The 22,078-nt window shown below is 35.0% G+C and overlaps 1 protein-coding gene across 1 annotated transcript in view; it reads left to right on the forward strand.

Moving 5' to 3' along the window:
* Nucleotides 1–5,952, forward strand: part of LOC128027068 (contactin-associated protein-like 2) — a 37,756-nt gene extending 31,804 nt beyond the window's left edge. Inside the window, exon 7 of the mRNA XM_052614384.1 lies at nucleotides 5,941–5,952. Within this exon, the coding sequence (XP_052470344.1) occupies nucleotides 5,941–5,952 (12 nt within the window). The remainder of the gene's footprint in view (nucleotides 1–5,940) is intronic.
* Nucleotides 5,953–22,078: the final 16,126 nt, after the last annotated feature.

Genomic DNA, 22,078 nt, shown 5'->3' on the forward strand with positions numbered 1-22,078 from the left:
TCAACTTCAGCATTTTCCGTATTATACTGTACCTGTCCCTTTTCGCTTCCTCTCACAAAATCAGTCAAGGCACACAGTTGTTTTTCCACGCTTTCTGAGATTGCACAATTTAACATTTAGCTCACAGGAGATTTCTGGCAGGTTTTTGAACTGTCTTTTGAAATGTGCTCTTGATTATGTGCTTGTTGCAGCCAATTATTATTTTCAGAAGCAGTCATTTCACACCTAGTTATCATTTTATTATGAAATATTTATATGGATATAACATACTCCTGTGGAAAGTTCCACGGAGTTTCAATCAATATGTCTGTCCAGCACCCATTCAGGCAAAATCCATTAATTTTGTCATGTGACTGATAAAGCACAGTTGGTTTGATTACTAGCCTCACCATTCAATTCCACACAGAGATTCGCTATACGCATGAATTATTTGCCAAACTTACATGAGCTACAAGAATCTGTATGGATGACTCAAGTGAGACGTTATAATTAATTCATATTTGATAAGATAAGCAGCAAACCCTTGACAGTGTGTATTATGTTTCTAAATGTCACACATTTACAGACATTTATTTTAAGCTGTGGCCCAACACACCCTACCCACCCCTAATAAATACACTGTCTTCTGTGTATAATGATCCATACAAGCTCTCACTATAAGGATGAAAGAAAGTGAATGATGAGTGCTGTCAGACTGGAGCTCCCTAACGGCCATCTAATGTGTTTCTAGCCAATATTTAGCTCCAGGGCTTCTTAACTGGGCATATTGTATATACGAAAGGCCACCCCTGATAGCAGTTGAGGCCAATGTAATTGTTCTCATGTCATTAAAGTTTGATTTTTTGGATAAGTAATGTGGTTATACCCTTTTTTTCAGATCTTGATCTCTCTCTGCTTCAGAACATCAGCAACCCAGATTTAATTTCTAATGTAAATTGATTTTAAAATTTTTGTCCACTGCTTATTTCTTTTATTTTTTTTATTTTATTTCCCATAGCTGTTCTGTGAGATGTGATGGGAGATGGTGAAGTTTGGAACAAGGGATGGATTTTTGTTTATGCTGCATTATTTACCCACCCTCATGTTGTTCCAAACCTGCACTGATATATATATATATATATATATATATATATATATATATATATATATATATATATATATATATATATACAAAATATAGGATTTATTTTGAAAGAGATTATATTCAGAAATTGCTGTAAAATCTCACAAATAATTATAATGTAACAGCATTTGCAAACTCAGTATTGCATTTTGCATTTTGCATTTTGCAGATTGCAACACCAGAAATACCTCAATATTTCCATTATATTCAAATAATGCAAACATTCCATCACTTACATGTGCAACTGCAACCTAGAATTTTTTCATCAGTGCCTGTTCATGTTCCATTATCTTCTCCATTATCTCACTAAGATGTCATGTTCTCTTTGCTGAGCTCCATAAATTCAAACAGACAAGCTTCTCCTCTTTTTTTTTTTTTTTTTGGATGGGGACAGGGGTAATCTTTTAAGAAAAATCTGAATGATTTGCTTTTCCTGTCTCAAGGAGAAACATAACACTGAGGTTGTGGGTGATATGTGTCCATTTTAGCAGCGGGAAGGAGAAATGTTCTGTTATTCTAGGAGAAACCCCTGTCTGCCTATTGAGGTCTCCAACTATTAACCCAGCAGAGCTAAAAGCTGGACATCACACAGACAGCATTCACTGAGGTGGATGATGGAGTGCCCCCTGGTTGCCAGGGTACTGATTGTGCTTTTACCTGTGTGCTTTGAACAGGAGTGAGTGATGGAGAGAGAGAAAGCAGGCATAAATTACACAGGTTCATGACTCGATGGACAGCAAGAGTTGCAATGGATCAAAGTAACTCTGTGTAGACACCTTGAAACAGAAAGACTGAATTGCAGTGTTAATTTCGCACACAGTTTGATGTTTTTGTCTTTTGAAGAAAACATTTCATACATTTATCTATGCATTATCATTGTCAGTCGTAGCATTAACCGTGGATACATCTATAGAGTCAGTAGGTGGAGACAAGTGACTGTCTTCAGTCATTTGAATCATTCATAAAGAATCAACGTTGAGGAGAACCAAACAACCAACAAGGCTGTCTTACTTAGTGAGTCAGCGAATCAATCATGCAGCCAAGTCGCTCAAAAATGCTGATTACTTCAGCGATAAAGTGATAGATTTATTGTTTTGTCTTTTTTCTTTTATGGCTTGATAATTAAACAAATCAAGATTGATTAAGGCAACTTAAAGATTTGTTTTAAGGTTTCGTCAGCTATAATCTGTTAGAGTGTGCCAGGATACAGTCAGGATGGATTTAAATGTGCAAGACTTGAACTGAGATCGTCGTGATATTTTATGTGTTATAAGATTGGATGTCTTTTTTGATGAATCAATTCCATTGAAGAAGATACAGAAATATCCCGAAAAAGACCATCAATACCTCTAACTACAGAAGATAGAAAAGTTTCCAATGTATACTTTGTTTCATACACACTATAGTCAAGAAAAGAAGCCTCTTCTGCCTGGTTGAACATTCAAACAGTGAGAGATCAATAAGTATCAGTTAGCTTCCAGGTCGTCTCAGTTTAAGGAGATGCCTGAGTGGATTTGGGTATCAAATATACAGTACATAAAGACATAAGGACACACATCTTGATGTATCTATTAGATATAATAGTACTCCATGTGTGTAGTCTGTAGTCTAATAGTAAATTGAGTGTATGTTTAAATTGTGTATTAACGTTCCTTTATATATATATATATATATATATATATATATATATATATATATATATATATATATATATATATATATATATATATATATATATATATATATATATATATATATGTTTGTGTGTGTGTGTGTGTGTGTGTGTGTGTATGCGTGTGTGTGTGTGTGTGTATGCGTGTGTGTGTGTGTGTGTGCAATGTTAATTGAAATAACTGCCATTAAATTACTTAATTTATAATTAAATGAACTGAATGAATAAATGTTTAAATATCTGTCTGTCCCAAATTTGCAGTGTAAGAAAGTGTGAGCATTACATATTTTGTTTTGTGAACATTTACCGTGCACCTTTCCAGACAATTTTACAACAGTTTTAGTTTTTATTGTTGTGCATTGTTGGGAGCTATAGCACACAGATGGAAGTCACACATCTGTCATAGGAAAGAGAGAATTATGCTCTTCATGTAACTGTGAGAAGGTATAAGCAAAACCTTTTAACCTTTTAACCAGTCTTCCTGAGCAGCCTAGAGATGTTTGCTGCATCAACTTGAGACATGGAGTTGAGAATTCCACTTCCTCCCCAAGGCAATCTGCAACCAGTAGACGTCAACAGTCTGGATTTTTTTTTTTTTTTTTTTTTTTTTTTTATGCATCTGCTGAACCTTTGGAAACTGTATATGTTATCTTTAAATGCATGTTGTGTATAACACAGCTCAATATTTTTGAGACATCACTAAAGATGCAGTAATTTATAATTCAGTTGTATTTGCAATTTAATCATTAACTGGACTGAATAACTGAAAATGTAATTTCACGTGGTTATGTATTGTTATTTTTATTCTCTCTGTCTTTGTGTGTGTGTGTGTGTGTGTGTGTGTGTGTGTGTGTTTGTTTGTGTGTTTGTGTGTTTGTGTAGTTGTACATGTATTGATTTAACATTTATAAAGGCATTTCATCTTAAGTACAACAAATAATTATATTCCATCTGGTTCATGACAGCATCATGAAATATTGTTCAGCATCCTCTTTCAGGCTGGGCTGAACACAGACTATTGTATAAAGCATTATAAAAATAAAGGCTTATTTTAGTTTATGGGAAATCATTACAGAATATCTGAGTATATTTCACCACCCCCTGCTGTCTCACCTGAATTAGAGGTCAGAGCACAAGCTCAGATCTTAAGGATCAAAGTATGCCTTTATGCTGCATTTTATACTGTACTAGAAATAGTTTTCTTTATTCATGTTTATGCTGTTTTAATGGCAAAACATCAGCTTTCATGTCTGCTTGATGAGCAAGTATGGCATTCTTTCATGATGACAATCTTACTTCTAAAATAAGCTCAAGAGGGAATTCATAGATGCTGAGTACAGAATTAATGTGCACCACTTGAGACTAGAGATTTGGAAATCAAATTCCGAATCATGGTCCAGTAACTCACCAACCATTAGTCTGAAATCTGTTTTATAGAGGGATGCCGGGGAATGAATGATGATCAGACTCATCTGCCTTTATCAGCCAATCTGATGATGAAAAGAGATGTTTATCATCCCACCAGAGAACTTGATCAGCTGGAGGTAATATGTACTTGTCGCAGGAGTTCAGTGAGAAAGAAACCTACAACTTTTATTGCCAGAATGTTGTAATTGCGAGTTAGAAAGCCTCTGATGATGCATTTGGATCTCTTGCACAGGCTGTCCAAATAAAACTTTCAACACCACATCACAGGATTACCCCTTGCTTGCATCAACACACTCCAAAGTTCTGTTAGCTATATGCAGGGTGTTGGCACCATTGTGCTTTCTGGCTGATACACTCTCATTACGACTATATGAGGTGAATTGAATCAACACAACCCTAATTTGTTCCATATGGCTTTGATGAGCGTTTATTGCTGATTTGCTGCAAATTCACACTTCTCTCTTGACTTGGTAAATTATAAAACATTGCTGACTAACACGCTGAAGTGCACTAAGGAGCCTGAAGTTTAGTGAGCATTTTAAAAGCCAATACTCTCTAGATGCTTGTGGACATCTATCTTGTGTAATACTAATGTGGTTTGTTTCTTTATATATATATATATATATATATATATACATATATATATATATATATATATATATATATATATATATATATATATATATATATATATATATATATATATATATATATATATATATATATATATATATATATATATATATATATATATCACCCCACTCTGTGTATTTCTCTGTACTCCACCTTTAAGTTTATATAAAATAATGTTCAAAATATGTTGTAGAATAGTTGAAACAAAAATGAAAACTCAGGCAATCCAAGATCCAGTTTGTTACATCATCTGAACAGATTTGGAGAAATTTACAACAAGGGATGGATGAGTTATGATAATATGGTTAAAAAGCATTGATGATGCATTTGTTTCTTACTAACATGCATTTTCATTTCACAAGACATTAACTGGATTTATGTAGATTATTGTGAAGGTTTTATTTCCCTTTTTTTTCTTTCTATTATATGAGCTGACTCTCACTCTGACGGCAACATTCATTGCAGAGGAGCTTATTTATGTATTTTTTTATTTTATTTTTTAATTGTAAATGTGCCAATAAAAATAAATAAATAAATAAATAAATAAATAAATAAATAAATAAATAAATAAATAAAATAAAACAGAGACTAATAAAGCCTTTTAACAATAGCACCATTAGTACATAAATTAATGTACTAAATAAATAAAGGACAACACTGTGTTCAGTCAAACCTGTTAGATACTGAACGATATCCCATGATGCCATTGTGAACCAAGTAAGCATTGTCTGTGACTTCTTACAAACATGGAGTATGATAGCATGGGCAGACAAAGCTCATTAACGCCATGCTAAAATTAAATATAATTTTTATCAATTAAAATCTGAGCAGGAGCCCCTGTAAAAGTACATTTATAGCACCAACTGTCTCAGTTATTCAGCACACTCTTATAATTATTGATATCACTCTTTATGATTATTCTGTACCCTCTTTTTTCAGGTTTTTATTTCATGGATCAACTTACGCTGAACGATTTATGGCTAAGTTGAACATTAGTGACAAGGCTCCCAGAAGTATGACAGTGGATGCAATCCACAATTCTCTTACGCCTGCACATTTCCTGAAATTCTCTTCTTCACTGCAGGCTTCTGTGTAACTGGTTAGATGGCTTTTACCAACCCTGAGTTCAATCAGCAGAAATAGTTATTTAATAAGCCTTAATAGCAAAAAGCATTATGTTCTTGCAATCAAGCATTTTTCAGTGATGAAAAATAAATAAATAAAAATAAAAACTATATTACATTATAGATAAAGATTTCTGCTTTGAATATGGATGTATATTGTTGCAAATTCTGTACAGAGAAACAGTATGGAATGTACGTTCCGGTCACCTTGTTATAAGCCAGTAATATTATATTAATACTGGTTGTCTGTGGTCTGTAAAGTTTTGATAAAAATGTTGATGTAACTTGGTAAGCAAAGGACTGCAGGGTTCTGAATCTAACTGCAGGAAGTTTAATTTGAAGAGCAAAATTAGAACCGGGAAGAGGAAACACATGAAGCTGAAATATGCATTTCTAACAAATGACCATGAAACAAGGTAACAAGAAACAAGGGACACCTGGGGAACACAGTCAAGGGCAACTAATCAGAAAATAAACTAAAAAATTACTAAAAACTGGGACAGGACACTCAGGAGACAAGAACACAACATAAGTTCAAATGTAAGGCAAAACTGGTAATGTGACAATTGAAAATATAAGGCCAAATTATCTTACATTTAAACATACTATTAGCAAATAAAACAAATAAAATCGCACATTTTCAACAATGTTTTTAAAAGTGTTTTTAAAAATGTAGCAATACTTGATTCAGTAATGATGAGAATTTCCTTGCATGAGTTGTTTGAGCTGAATGCCGGTAAACTGGTAAACATCTCTGTTTGTCACTTAATACGTCACCCATGCATTTATGAGTTTAATCAGCTATATCTACAATATAAACAATAATGCAACAATCGCAATAATAAAGTAAGTGAATCTGTAGTAGGTTAAATTTAACTTTAAAAAAAATCTATAAGCAGTGGTTAACATTTCAGTATACTTCAGTGCATGGTGTATTTTATATCGATAACTCTTATGTTTGCAATTTTGTTTTTAAATGGGTTTGGTCTGTTTGACCGAATTTTTTGTCATTAAACCTGAAAATGTAAGTGAAAGTGAAAAGTGATGTGACTTACAGCCAACCCATACTCAGAATTTGTGCCATGCACTTAACCCATCCAAAGTGCACACACACACAGCAGTGAACACACACATACACACACCGTGAAGACACATCCAGAGCAGTGGGCAGCCAATAATGCTGTGGTGCCCGGGGGGCAGTTGGGGGTTCGGTGCCTTGCTCAAGGGCACCTCAGTCGTGTTATTGCTGGCCCGAGACTTGAACCGGCAATACCACGACTTAGGTGCCCTTGAGCAAGGCACTGCAAGGCACTTAATACAAGCAATAAATTGCCTGATTGCTTGTTTAAAATTAATCAGATTTGCTAAATTTATGTATTATTAGTTTTAAACTGTGGGTGAGTAGATCACACCAGTATTTTATGTTGCATAATAAAAGCTTTGATTGTAAAAGATTGTTGATAAATACATTATAATTTTTTTTTTTCTGCTTTCAAGTTCAGCATCGAACTCTCCTAGAGAGAATAATGTAGCTTAACCTTTTAATACAGATGGTACAATAAATGCGCTATACATGTGACGTGTTTTGACATTAAACAGCCTTGCAAGACTGGAATTTTTAGTAGCTAATTTGCAACTCAAATGGATGGAGGCCAAAAGAGCATGTTAACACAGAAATACTGACCACCCCAAGAGTCCACCGTTCTTGTCAAACAACAATTAAAGAACAAAAGGAAATTATCTGTAACCATCCATAGATCTGCAGGCTTTAGAATGAAGATTTGTGGTATATTTGTATGCAAGGTCCAGCCTCACTTAGTGAAACAGAAGTGTAGATAAAGCCTAATGCAAGCGTCTAATTCTGCAGGTTTGAATTCATCCTAAACATCAGTCCTTCGCTCCACACAGGGATGACGGTAAGCCCAGATGCTTTGTGCACTTCAAAGCTGTTAAGACCTGGCTTTCTGTCTGTGTGTAAAACAAAGCAGCTTTACTACCTCTGCCTTTAAGCTTTTGAGGGGCACAGAAAAAAAAAAAACTCTATATCACCTCTAAGAAAAGATTCAGGAATAACACATTAAACAACAAAGACGAAAAACACTCCCAAAAGTGTTTCAAACTTCCTTCACCTCTCTTCTTAAAGTTCTTGAAAAGGCTGTTGAATAGCTAAAGGAACAAGTGTGAAGTTGAGCGAGAGAGAGTTGGGCTGAGAAATGGATGAGGCCTGTCTTATCGTCTGCCAGAGCGGTTTAGATTAGCGGGGAGCAGGACATAGAATGAGGAATGGGTAGAAAAATAAGAAAAAAATACAAAAACTGCTGGGCGGTATTAAAACAGACAGTTGCATTAGCCTACTAATAAGACGAGACTGCAATACTGAAAAAAAAGGTAGAAATCCCTTTTGTGCTTTCTTGGATTCTATCTTTCGTGTTTGCAGAAATAAGAAGCACAGGCTTTCCATCCGAATTCTCTCACCAGTATCCAGTAGCAGGTAACTGATAACATGGAGTTGAAGGAGAGTGGACATGTCATAGGTTTAACTAGCAGGATATTAATTATAGCTTTTTTACATTAGAAGCAGCCAGGGCAAATAATCTGGCCCTGAACTTTTGACTATCCCCACCAGACTTCTATACGTTATTAGCACTGTGTCAAACCGCCCACTGCAGTCCTGTCGGCAAATGACTGCTGAATGTGTTCTGTCCGAGTGGGGTTCATGATTTATGAGGCTTGTGCTGGCTAATCACCGCAGGAGATGTAGAGGAGCATCAGCATGAGATACTCCTACACACTTGCGTTTGGCTCCACTGACTGCAGGATGTTGTGGTTCATAGGAAGCACGTCAAATTCCTTTCATCATGCCTGTCGTTTTCTTTCACTCTCTAAGAAGAAGCCACCCTACTGATGGACATTAAGACTTTTTATGATTTGCTTACAGTCAGTTTTATGTGAACACATTAGTCTTTCTAGTGAACTGTGGCCTTGGTGGGCCAAAAGACATTTTTTGTAAGCAACATATTTCACTGTAGTAGTAGTACTGTACATGTTTTGTTATTATTTTATCTAATATGAGCTCACTTAAGGACAGCAGGGACAACATTCAAAGAAACAGCAAAATTATCTTTTTGACAGTTACAAAATTGTCCATGTAACCAGATCTAAATACCATTGACCCATTTTGACTTCTAGAACACTATGCGCAATATTTAAAATGAAAAGATTTGCTTATTTCCTCTCTCAGAAAAATAGGACCTTTTTATTTTTGAGAGCAGCCAGAAATTAGTGCTCATGCGCCCTTTTAAATGTAATGAATGTAGATTCACATTTACTTCTATTCATATCTATAGTTTCATCTCTAGACTGGTTCTTTTCAAAAGGGAAAAAGCACAGTTGTCACTTACTGTGTCTCTATCTCTGAGTGGTTATAATTTCAAATGATGTCATCCATGTACGTGCAATTATTGACCACGAAATTACTCCCATTTGAAAGCCTGACTAATGATCATATAGAAAAACTGGGGTTCCAGACAGCACGTTAATGTGTACATGAAGACCCTGCTGTAATCTATCAGATACATTTTCCTTATTTCAATACAAAAAGCATTCCTGATGCTCATGTAGTCTCTTACAGCAGAGCACAGAATTCTCAAAAATACTGCCATATTTTGATTACATTTTTGGGGAAGCTACGCTTCTCATATAAAGAATTCATCATTGAACTATATATCTATATGTGTGTGTGTGTGTGTGCATATCACATGTTGTTTTTCTGTTATTTTCTCTAGTTCATACAAGTTAGATGTGTGTTATGATGCACCATAACGTTCACAGGTTGCAGAAAGAAATGAGGCAGATTTCATGAATCACAAGGGGTGAACACACATTTCAGTAGAAGTGTTCGTAAGCTTTCAGCAAGTAGAGAAAGCCGGAACCGAAGCGATCTGAACCTTCAATTACTTCCCTCCTCAGGGGCTGCATGGGGATGGGGAAACAGGGTGATGAGAAGAGAGAGAGAGAGAGAGAGAGAGAGAAGAGAGCAAGAGACAGAAGCATTTGTAATGATAAAGGAGAAAAGAAAGTAACTCTCCACAGACAGATTGCTCAGGCTGCATTCGTACCCCTGCCACGCATGCTGCTCTGGTGGTTTGAGAGGAATCTTAACATGGAGAAATTTACAATATTGAGGGACACTCTTTCTTTCCTCCTGCCTCTCCATTTTGCCTGTTTAAGTGCAACCCCGATGCTGGGGAATCGGGATGCTCTGGCTGCCAGCAGCTGTCATCATACCCTCCATTTTTTCAAAGTCTGTCTCTGGCTAAAGGCTTTTGGACAGACAGGGGAAATAGATAATGGCTAAAGCTGTCACATACTAATAGTCCAGGCATGTTTCACTCATGTCACTTCTAAGCATCTGAGCCCTCTGATCTCTCTCTTCACCACCCAAATGTGTGTCTGTGTGTTTGTGTGTATACACAATACTAAAAGACAGACTTGTTTGGCACCTGGATGTTACAAAATGAAATTGCTCCATTATTACAATTGCATAAGTGCTTTAAGCTATGCTGATTGTTCATCAACAGAGAGGCTGATAAGTGGAGTACATTGAGACAGAAATTATCCTCTCAACCACATAAGTACTTCTAAGGAACCTTGTTTAATGAAACCTCCACTTTATATAACCAAATAATTTGCCTATGAAAGTGGACCTGTTTTGAAAGCACTCAGGTTTCCAGTGCATACAGTACACAAGACTGGAGACCAGTAAATATATCAATCATCTTGTGGATTGAATTCAGCCAAATGACACAGACGACAATAGAAACACTTGGAAATTCAGAAATCAATTCACCAGTCTAAGACTAAAGCAGCTGGGGGCCAGACAAAGATGTCACTGGTAACAGTATGATGCACAAACTGCCTCAGTATCCCTCGAGCTCTTATAAAGATGTTGAAAGTGTACTTGCGCTTTCTGGAGGAAATGTCACAGAATATTTAATTTAAAATGAAAATATTTCAAAATATTGGTCTGTATAGGATAATCTAGTTGAGAAATGCTCAAAATCAATAAATAAAATCATATGCAACATTTAAAGATTAGAAATGTATAACTCCTTGTACCTTATAAGCACAGATTTATAAGTAAGCAATGTCAAATATTGTAAAGGTGTACATTTCTTATGGCAATCACAAAACTTTTGGATGCCCATATACTGTATCTGGTGATGTGAGAAAGCATTTGGATTACTGATTTCCTCTTTGCATGCTTCTCTTAGAGAATGATTTTATATACAGTAATAAAAACTAGACCAGGGAAGCTTGCAAAGAAAAAATAAAATAAAATAATTACTTCATTTATTTAATGATCTATTTATTTATTTTTGGTAGTGGTGGTAACTTGATTTAAAGGGTTAGTTCACCAAAAAAGGAAAATTATGTCATTAATGACTCACCCTCATGTCGTTCCAAACCCGTAAGACCTCCGTTCATCTTCGGAACACAGTTTAAGATATTTTAGATTTAGTACAAAAGCTTTCTGTCCCTCCATTGAAAGTGTGTGTTTGGTATGCGGTCCATGTCCATAAAGGATATAAAAACATCTTCAAAGTAGTCCGTGTGACATTAGAGGGTCCGTTAGAATTTGTTGAAGCATCGAAAAAAAATTTGGTCCAAAAATAGCAAAAACTACGACTTTATTCAGCATTGTCTTCTCTCCCGGGTCTGTTGTGAGCGCATTCACTGCAGTGTAATGTTAGTGATATCCGGTTCACGAACGAATCACTCGATGTAACCGGATCTTCTTGAACCAGTTCACCAAATTGAACTGAATCGTTTGAAACAGTTCTCGTCTCCAATAAGCATTAATCCACAAATGACTTAAGCTGTTACCTTTTTTATTGTGGCTGACAACCCCTCTGAGTTAAAACAAACCAATATCCCGGAGTAATTCATTTACTCAAACAGTACACTGACTGAACTGCTGTGAAGAGAGAACTGAAGATGAACACCAAGCCAAGTCAGATAATGAACGAACGATTGATTCGTTCTCGAGGGACTAGCACAGCGTGACCGGGTCTGTTGAGTGTAAATTGCACATATGTTGAAACTTTCAATCATGTAATCAGCACAAAGAATCTATAGGCATATAATGGCAATCTCGAGTGGTGTCCAATCCTACTACTTGAGCACCAATGTCTTGCAAAATTTCTAGTAATCATGAAGACATTGATTAGCTAGTATAGGTGTGTTTAACTGGGATTGGAGCTAAACCCTGGGATAGTGGCCCTTCGGGAGAAGGACTGGAAGCCCCTGCGATAATCAAAGCTGAAAAGGCTGAGATTTTATTTGTTTTTTTCTTTCTTGAAAGGGTTACAAAGCCAAGGTTATTGATCACAGTGAAGGCCTCAGAACTCCAAATGTGGCAGGAAATTAATCCAAAAGACAACTTCAGATCCAAATCTAAAAGACTAAAATAGAGTCAAAATTAAAGTTTTGACTTGAATCCAATATTTAAAGAGCCATTTATGTATCAAACATGGGTAATTTTAACTATGGGTAAATCTTTTCAGATCACATTCAAATGATTTGTCTAATGTTTTTCAATCCATGCTATTTGAAAGTAGCTTTACAGAAAATCAAACTTTATTTATTTATTTTTTAATCACAAAATAACAAAATATGCATATACATTATAGTGTAAATCCATTTAGTTCTCCAAATGTCCAATTGTTATGAGAAACTACTTCTTTTTATGCCACTGTATATATCCTATTTTTGGTGTTTCAAAAAAAATATCCAAGCCATTACCACAGCTGAGGGTGATTCTATCTCATTCAATGCTTTATTGTTATTATCAACAGCAACAGCATTTGCCCAAACCACACAATTTAAAAGTTAACTGCCTGATGAACAAGTGAGGTCCTCTAATGTATAATTTCTTCAATGTACCGATGAAGGGAAATCACATGACCATGCCTAAAATGTTCTAGAGAGGCAAATTAACAGCCTTTCTAAATGCAGTTGTTTATCTGGTTGTGTATTGCAATGATAAAAGCTGAAATAAGACTGCTGCATGGAGAGTAGACCCATTAACTGTTACTCACTCTCACTCTTACATTATCTCTTGTAAGTGCTTGTTCCAGCTCTGCTGAGGGCCTTTGAAGCAGATAGAGATCATAATGTTTATTACAGATTCGGAGGACAAAAGGCTGAACAGAAATGGACTGGTGAAAAGCAAGAGGAGATCAACAATTTGAGACCACTTCCTTTGTCAAAGATCTATGAAGTGTCATGTCTATTGTGTGTGTGTATATATATAACTACTATTTTGAACGGCCGATCCCAACATGTGTACCACTACACTGTGAGTACTTAGCATACTTAGCATTCATATTTTACAGGACATGCGGCTCCATGATACAATAAAATAGAAAATATGTCAATAACATGAAACGTTTGAAAAATTAGTATGCTGAGAAGACTTGGGCCAGAAGCAGAATTATATTAACTATTTATTTACACAGCTGTGCTAATCCAGACTGTAGTCGAACTTCTGTCAATCATTAGACACGTCTCAAAATTTACTGAGATTTCATGAAGCCTCTTCTCACGCTTTATATCTAACACCATTAGGAGCTTCATGGGTATTTTGCATCCTAATTTCTGATCCCCGCAAGATGCTGAGAGAAATTCTGAATCTTACCTTGAGGTAAGAGAAAGCTTAAAATTTGTTCCTGAAGGGAAAATAATTTATGAGAATCTTTGCCCCTGTTTAGTCAGTGTGCAAGCCACACCCTCAGTAAAGTGTAAAGAGGTGAATACTGATTGAAGTCTTTCCATCAGCATAACTATTCATCTCCATGTGTTAGTTGTATTTAAGCCAGTTTCATTCACTGCTTCTGACACAAGTCAGGTGTAGCAGTTTGTAACATGAATGGTATTAGGGAGACTTTAAAAACAAATATTTATTTATTTATTTCAACTTTAGAGACCCTGTGGTTATGTGAGTGAAATTATGTGAGTGAAATCTAAAATAAATGAATATATATATATATATATATATATATATATATATATATATATATATATATATATATATATATATATATATATATATATTTATATATATTTATTTTATTTATTATTTTTAGCTAGAAAGGCATCGGATAGCCTTATATATTCTGAAAAAAAAAAAAAAAAACACTCTTTAAAGCCAGGCAGTTGGATAAGTGAATGGATAGAAACCTTGCAGTTTGATAGATGGATGGATGGATAGATGGACTGACTGACTGAAAGGGAGCCTTGCTCAACCCACTGACAGACATGAACTTCTATCACTCAGTAAAATAAATAAAAAGGGTGATCAATTGCATAAGAAAAAAAAAAAAAACAGATGAAATGTGTTGCATATTTTGTCTCTGAGCTATGGAAGAGTTTAAAAGCTAAACATTGCATTGCTAATACTTCAAGGTCGAGCATGGCTAGAAAAGGTCTCTGCGTATGTAGACTGTTCTTTATTGACTGTGCTGTGTGTGATCCTGCTGAATGCCATTGTTAGCAAACTGTGCCTTAGAAGAAAGTTTAGGTAATTTACTGTCATGTCAATGTCCCAGAATTTCCAAATTTAGGCTGAACTAAATGGACCGCACGGCTTCCTGCTGAGTCATGTCTTATAGCCTACTGTTGTCTGAGCAGATTCAAGACAAGGCTGACATTTTAAAACCTGCAATAACTTTTTTTCTGAAAGGCTGCACTAAAGCCCACAGATTTTTTGGAAAGTTCTCCACAGACAAATCTAGCTGTGAGAGAACAATCGAATATGCCCGAGACTGTCACAATTCCACTGACCTAACGTGAGTTGTTTTGAAAATCCGACAGTGTGAGGAACCCACAGGGTAGGTTGCAGTGGCACTGTGATGTGTTGTCGCAGAAACCTTGTCGTAGCTGCCAGAGTGTATGTGTGGCTATCGGCAGTAAGAGTGTGTGTGTATATACACACAGGCCTTAAGGGGAGGAAGCAAAAAAAAAAAAAAAAAACTATATTTATAGTTTTCCATTTTGTGTTTTGGGATAAAATAAAATCAAAAGTGTATGTTATTGCATGGAGGCCTTCAGCTTTGTCACTCCCATTATGTGATAATGAAATGAATATGACTGAAGGGACAAACAATAACCACAAACAAATAAAAAAAAAAATTTGGTTTGCAAACTAATTCTGTACACACATCTTATATTTTCATCATTCATCATATATTTTCTTATATTTCCCCTAAAATTTCTGATAATCAAAAAATGTAGTCTGTTTCATCAAACTTCACTGAACTTTGCACATCCCTTGCAACAAATTGATACCCACTGAATTGTACAAAGCAGTTCTTTGCTCGGAATGCTTTCAGATTTTATCTTCTCTTCCAAACAAGCATTTATTTGGGTGTCCTTATAAAAGAGAGTGTTGTTTATTTTCCATTTTGTGTTTGGGATAAAATAAAATCAAAAGGGTATTTTATTGCATGGAGGCCTTCAGTTTTGTCACTCCCATTATGTGATAATGAAATGAATAGGACTGAAGGGACAAACAATAACCACAAACAAATAAAATGTTTTGGTTTGCAAACTTATTATACATGGATGTCTTTAGAAGATTTTACACAAATGACCTAAACCAGTAAAACACAGTAAAAAAAAAAAAAAAAAAAAAAAACACAAAGGAAGAAATAGACAAAGAGGATAAATGTAGAAAAATAGAATAAGAGACAGAGTGAAAGAAAGAAACAAATGGTAAGCGTACTTGCAGAGCCCATAGTAAGAAAGGTTAAAGCAGATTCTCTGCAGTTCATCACTCGAGGGATGATGTCAAGATTTCTCCGTCGACCAGGGTCGACTTTCTCTTTTCTTTTTTAGGTTTTGGAGTCACTTCACTTAAAACAACTTCACAATGTAAGATCTCGGGGACTGGATAGCCATTCCCGAGCATACCCAGTGAGAATTGTCTAGAGTAAATACAACACACAGAGAGAGCAAATGATGGAGACATTACAAGCATGACAACAACTATAGGGGTCTTGGCAGAAACAACAACTGCTTCAAACAAAGACCTGTAGCAAAGCAACAGGGGTCTTCAAAGTCCTCATAGCGATGATGGGAAACAGCAGGCTGATTATTATACATCACGCTTAAACTGTGACCCTTGGTTGCTTTGCACAGTTTGAATAATTGTAGGTTTGATGTTTTTAGTTGTAAAATTCCAACCGACAACCAGCCTTTTATGAGGGTTTTTTTTTTGTTGTTGTTTTTTTGACGGATGTCATATGATGCATGAAGGGTGAATTGATTGAATTTAGGTTTTACATTATTCGTATTAAGTGAAACAAAGTTTATTTATAATAAATTGTATGCTATTCAGGCACTGACATATATTTTGCTTGTCAAAAATGTGACATTCAGCTCTTGCAAATCCATTGACTTTTGAAAATGAAGTTGTTGTTGTTGTTGCTGTTCTATTAGTTTAGATGCACAAAGTTGTTTTTCATTTCTCTCAAAAATCTTTTATTGTAACCCATGAAAATGCAGGTCCTGTTGTAAATATAAATGGAAAGATTATTATTTATAGCAAAATCTTCATACATAAATACATACATATATGATTATGTTTTATTACATTTTGATGCAGCAGTTCTCACCTCGTTAAATGTTATTATGAGAGCACTTGTCAGGAAAACCTAGCTCATTATTTGCCCCAGGGGCTGCCCCATGGCACTGCTCTAATCAAGCACAGCTTCTGATGTCCAAAAAATTGCTCCTGACACACAGAGAGAGTAGTAAGCATAGAAAGAGAGAGGGAGATAGTAGTAAGTCCATGGCTCATATATATGCATATATATATATACACGCCATACAGAATGGTTAATCCACTGTATTAATTTGGTTGTTTTAGATATTCTTCACTGTACATGATTAATATTAGAGATACTGTCTGCTTTTCTCTCTCTCTTTTATGTATTACACATTTATTGACTCCTTTATTCATTTGGGAGTGTAATTATATTCTGTATTTTACGTATACTTAAAATGCTTTAGCAATATTATAATACAAATGTCATGCCAATAAAGCAACTTGAACTTGAATTTACATATATTTACAACCCTAGCATATTATTATTGTTATAGTTATGGAGCAAACAAGACATGTGGACATGCAGATCCATCTAAAAAGCTTTGATTTAAACGCTTGGTCATAAAACAGGCAAGGTTCTGAAAATAGCAAACTGGTACAGTATAAAGAGGGTAAGACAAAAGAGTAATCCAAAAAAGGGTGTGTGTCAGTTGACAGCAAAGTGATCCAGAGGGTTTGACAAGGGGAAATTCAATATATATATATATATATATATATATATATATATATATATATATATATATATATATATATATATATATATATATATATATATATATAATTTTTTTTTTTTTTTTTTGACCTGGCCCTTCTCCTCTGACTTTATGCACATGCAGGTTGCCAGATTGATGACACCAACAAGAACGAGTGTGCATGACGATGAATTAAATAAAATATGCTGTGTTTCCCACCAACTGGCAACCCGGGATGGCAAAATACAATTGGTAAGCTAGCAGTGGGCAGGTTTCACAAACCAAAACAAATACAGACATTCCGGCCCGGGACGTTCATTTTCAAAGGAGAATATCTGACTGTAGCATTGTTTTTCATATAAACAAATATGTTAACTTAGCATGTTTCTTAAATATCTGCAAACATATAATGATATTTTTATGCTTTAGTCAAAAACTTATGTACATACAGCACCTTTAAGTTACAGAATTCCAAAATCACCACATAGCAGGAATGAAACCCCCCCCCCCCCCCCCCCCACACACACATACACAAACACAGAGAGAGAGAGAGAGAGAGAGAGAGAGAGAGAGAGGAGGTGCTCTGTCTTCGGTGGCACTTTAGAAGAGATTATTGATGAATGTGCACCCCGGGCTTCCTCTTTAAGAATCATTCTCTGCTGAAAATGTCATAGAATAGAACTGAGAGCTTATAAAGCTAAAAATCAATAGTGACTTATTACAAAGGGCCAACAAGAACTGGCTAGAGTAGATATCTCTTCTAAGATACAAACCTGAAATATTTTTCAGTGACTCCTGAGAAAGAGAAAAGTAGTGAGAGTAAAAAAAAAAAAAAAGGGGAAGACCAAAAGGTTCACATACACGTAATGTCAACCCTGTGTGACTAAAGATTTGTCCTTTGTTGTGTATACTTAAATCTTAAATGGATAACTCACCCCACAATGGATCTTATTTAATGTTCCACGAAGAAGGGTGAGTAAATGGCAACCAAATTATCCATCCATCTCTTTAATTAAAGCAACATTGGCTTAATAATTGTAAACTCATCAGATGTCCTTAGCAAACTGATTCAAATGGAGCGTGACTAAATTATATCTCCCCTGGATTTGCTTATTATATGGCTGAAGCTTTGTTGTGGTGTTCTTATTTAAGTGTTTCCACTGCTTGTATCATACTCATTTTAGTAGATTTCAGTTAGGCCATTTTAAGAGGCTTGTCTTTTTGCTATTTTGTTCAGAAGGAATCACTTAGCCCTTTTATCAAGGGAGTGGGAATAACTTCAGTTATCAGCAATTACAGATAAAATGTACAAAATAAAGTAATACATTGGAATAATGATAATGCAGTTTAATCAATATGTAAATATGTTTGGGGTCAGGGTATTGTGTGTGTGTGTGTGTGTGTGTGTGACAGCAGGTTTAGGGAAAAGCTATTTACAGTAAAATGTTCTCATAGTGTTTTCAGCAATATGCTGCAAAATGCTTCAGTTTTAGGAGGTTTGAAACTATAAACCTGTGGCAAAGTCTGGAGTTCAGTGGATATTGTGGTGGTATTAGATTAGATATGCTGGAAATCACAAATGGAAAACTGGAGCTCTGAAATGTACTTAATGGAAGATTTGGCGGATTAAGCGTGATCGCTGTATATCCTGGGCCCTATTGATACTTTGACCATATATGGTCAATCAGGGAAACAGAAAACTGTATACAACAATTACAGATAGACAGAAATTATTTGCAGGGCTTAATGGCCCTGGCCTGTTGTATACCATTGTTGGTATTGTTAAATAAACCTAAAACAGAAAATATTAAAAATGTGTTTAGTTAACTGGAAAAAATAAAAATAAATAAAACATAACTATTACATGAAAAACAAACTTACAATAAATAAAAATCAGAAACCCTTGGCAACTAACAGAAACAAATGATGTTTAAGTTGAAGTACTACAACTGAAAAAAAGACAAAAAAGCATAACAAAATCACAAACTTTAATTACAATTAAAAGATAAACAGGGGGGAAAATAAAATAAATAGGTAATTTAGCATGCTACATATACTAATTGTAAAACAGCACTCTTGTTCTCCTGGTGCGAAAGGGATAGTTCTCCCTAAATTAATATTTTAATTTTATTCATCACGTTATTTGCTCGTGTCATTTTCACCTGGTATTTAAACACATCTCTGTCTCTCTCCAATAACCACTTAGCACACACAAATATACCTAAATTGCAATGTTGCCAGGATGGTTTGAGCTGAATGCTCATTTTAGCTAAGCACTTGTATTAAATTTGTATTAATATTAAAATGCAGTTCAGTTGCATGCACTTTACATGTCTATTTTTATTTATATTTCAGTGTTTATTCATTTAGCAGTTGCTAAATTTATCCAAAGTGAATAATCTTTGCCACAGTAAAACAAGCATTGTTTTAGTGCATGTGAGGGCAGTTCTTTGCAGTCATCAAGAATGCATCAGGGTAGATAAACATTTACACTAAAAAAGCACTGTAGATGCATTTCTGTCTACATCTGAATTTGGCTTGAGATGGTTGTTGGGTATAAATGGGGACAATGTAACATTTAAAATGTATTTTCATTTCAGCAGACTTGACAGCCTCAACTGCTTCAGTTTTCAAAATATTTTTTATGTACTGGTTCTCAACTATCAAAAAGTTAAGAATAATAATAATAGTACAGGCATCAATACAATTATTGCTAAGGTTTTTTCCAGAACTTCAGGGGTTTTGAAACTTGGAGGATTGAAAAGTGAAATTCAGCCCATAAGTTCAGTATAGAACAGTATAGAGAGAGAAAGAGAGAGAGAGAGATTCAAGTTCCTTCATTCTGTATACAGAAATGAAAGACAAATGCTAGAGTGCTCAGGCATTCATTTTCAGCATAGCTTACATCAGCAATCACAAGTGACAGATGTAACGCTCGGCCTGAAGAACACCCACCGACAATGACACATGGACTCAATAACAAACCTAATAAACTGTCACAAAGACTGCAGCTCAAGAATAATGCAGTTACATCAGATGGATGATGTTTACTCACACAATGCATCAAAATCTCAGGCAATCCCTCCCTGCATACCTTTAACGTTACTCAATTTAAATAGCAAGATGCGGGTGGTATACAACTATAATTTAGGATTGCGTTAGCTGGATTTGGCCAGTTTGCATGGATAGCTCATGGGGACAACACTGGTGAATTAGCTCATAACTAGTTTAATTGCATGTGAGATACATGAGAATAATAACAGATCATTTTCTCCAGGTATTGTAGCTCTTCATGGTGTCATTTCTTCCCAGTTAACAAAACTAGGTTCTAAGAACATTTTGCTAATGTGCCCATTAAGTTAAAAAAATATTATTTCTGAACATTCAAAACATCAAGCTTTTTAAATCTTTAAGAAACATTATTTATTTATTTATTTTTACTTCGTTATGTGCACATTTGAGAAAACCAGAGAATGTTACCTTTTATCTTTTTGCAAATATAATGGGAATGTTACTTTGTAATGGTCTCTAAACCATCTGAACTTAGAAAAAAGTAAAATCTCTAAAATGTTTGAGGAACATCCAACAAAAAATGTTTTAGATCATGTTTCCATGAACATGACTGTTTTTGTTTTTCTGCTTTATATATTTATTTATTTTAATAAAATTATTAAATACCAGACAGAATGCAATGGAGTGAACATTCTACTGTTACTAGGAGATTATTATTATTGTTATTTTTTATTTATTTATTTATTTATTATCAACACATTGACTATCACTTTGGCAAGGTTCTCTCACTTATTAGCTAGTATGGAAAAATATGGTCTGTTAGGTCTTTGCTAAATAAATGTGAATTAGATTTGACAGACATATATTAAAATGTATTTTAAAGACATCAAGCAAGTGTTTTGACATCTGGTTGGAATGTGAAACTCTAACAGTAATTTTCTTTTAAGCAATTTATGTGAATAAACTGCAATTCAAAGACTTCAGAAGCTGTCAGAATGTATATTTTATGGTATAAAACCTATGGCGTGTAGTTTTTACAGAAACACTTTTGTACTTTGATGATGGTTCAAAACAATACACACGGCAGCTCAGAAGAATATTTCTTCATTGTTTCATTCCACGTGTGATTGCACATCAAAGTTTCTGACTATTTCAAAGAGAAAAAAAAAAGAACAAGGGAATGAAAATATTTCCAATTATTACTTGAAGAAAATAATCTATCTGTCCGTGGCGAGCTGCCCTTACACTGGAGACTGCAGATGAACAAAATGAATATTATTCCGGGCAGTTCCTCTGCAGATGTACTCCTCCTCCTTTCACCCTCCTGTTTTAATTCTGTGGCTGATGAGCACTGGTATCACTGAGATGTGTTTAGTGTCTGCCCAGCGTAGCCGAGGGGAAGATGGTGAAAGACACAGTCTGCGATAAAGGTGAAGAAAAGAAGCTTTTGGCTCCGGAAACAGAAAATCAAGACAGAAGGGTGGTGTAGAGGCTGAAACAGAGAATGACTTCCTCCCTCCCTAGTATAAATTGTGGTGATTATGATGAAATAGTTCTGACTCGCTTGGTGCTCTGGGCGGAAAGACATCACAGATCACAGAAGGGAGAAAAATATGTTGTTGTTTTTTTATTTTTTATTTTTTTACTTTTAATAAGCAAGGAGCCGAATATCAGATTCTTGCTTTTATTTTTATAAGGTATTAATGTCTCCTCTAATGCAATTAT

The sequence above is a fragment of the Carassius gibelio genome, chromosome A14 (genome assembly GCF_023724105.1).
Source record: "Carassius gibelio isolate Cgi1373 ecotype wild population from Czech Republic chromosome A14, carGib1.2-hapl.c, whole genome shotgun sequence".
NCBI lineage: Eukaryota > Metazoa > Chordata > Actinopteri > Cypriniformes > Cyprinidae > Carassius > Carassius gibelio.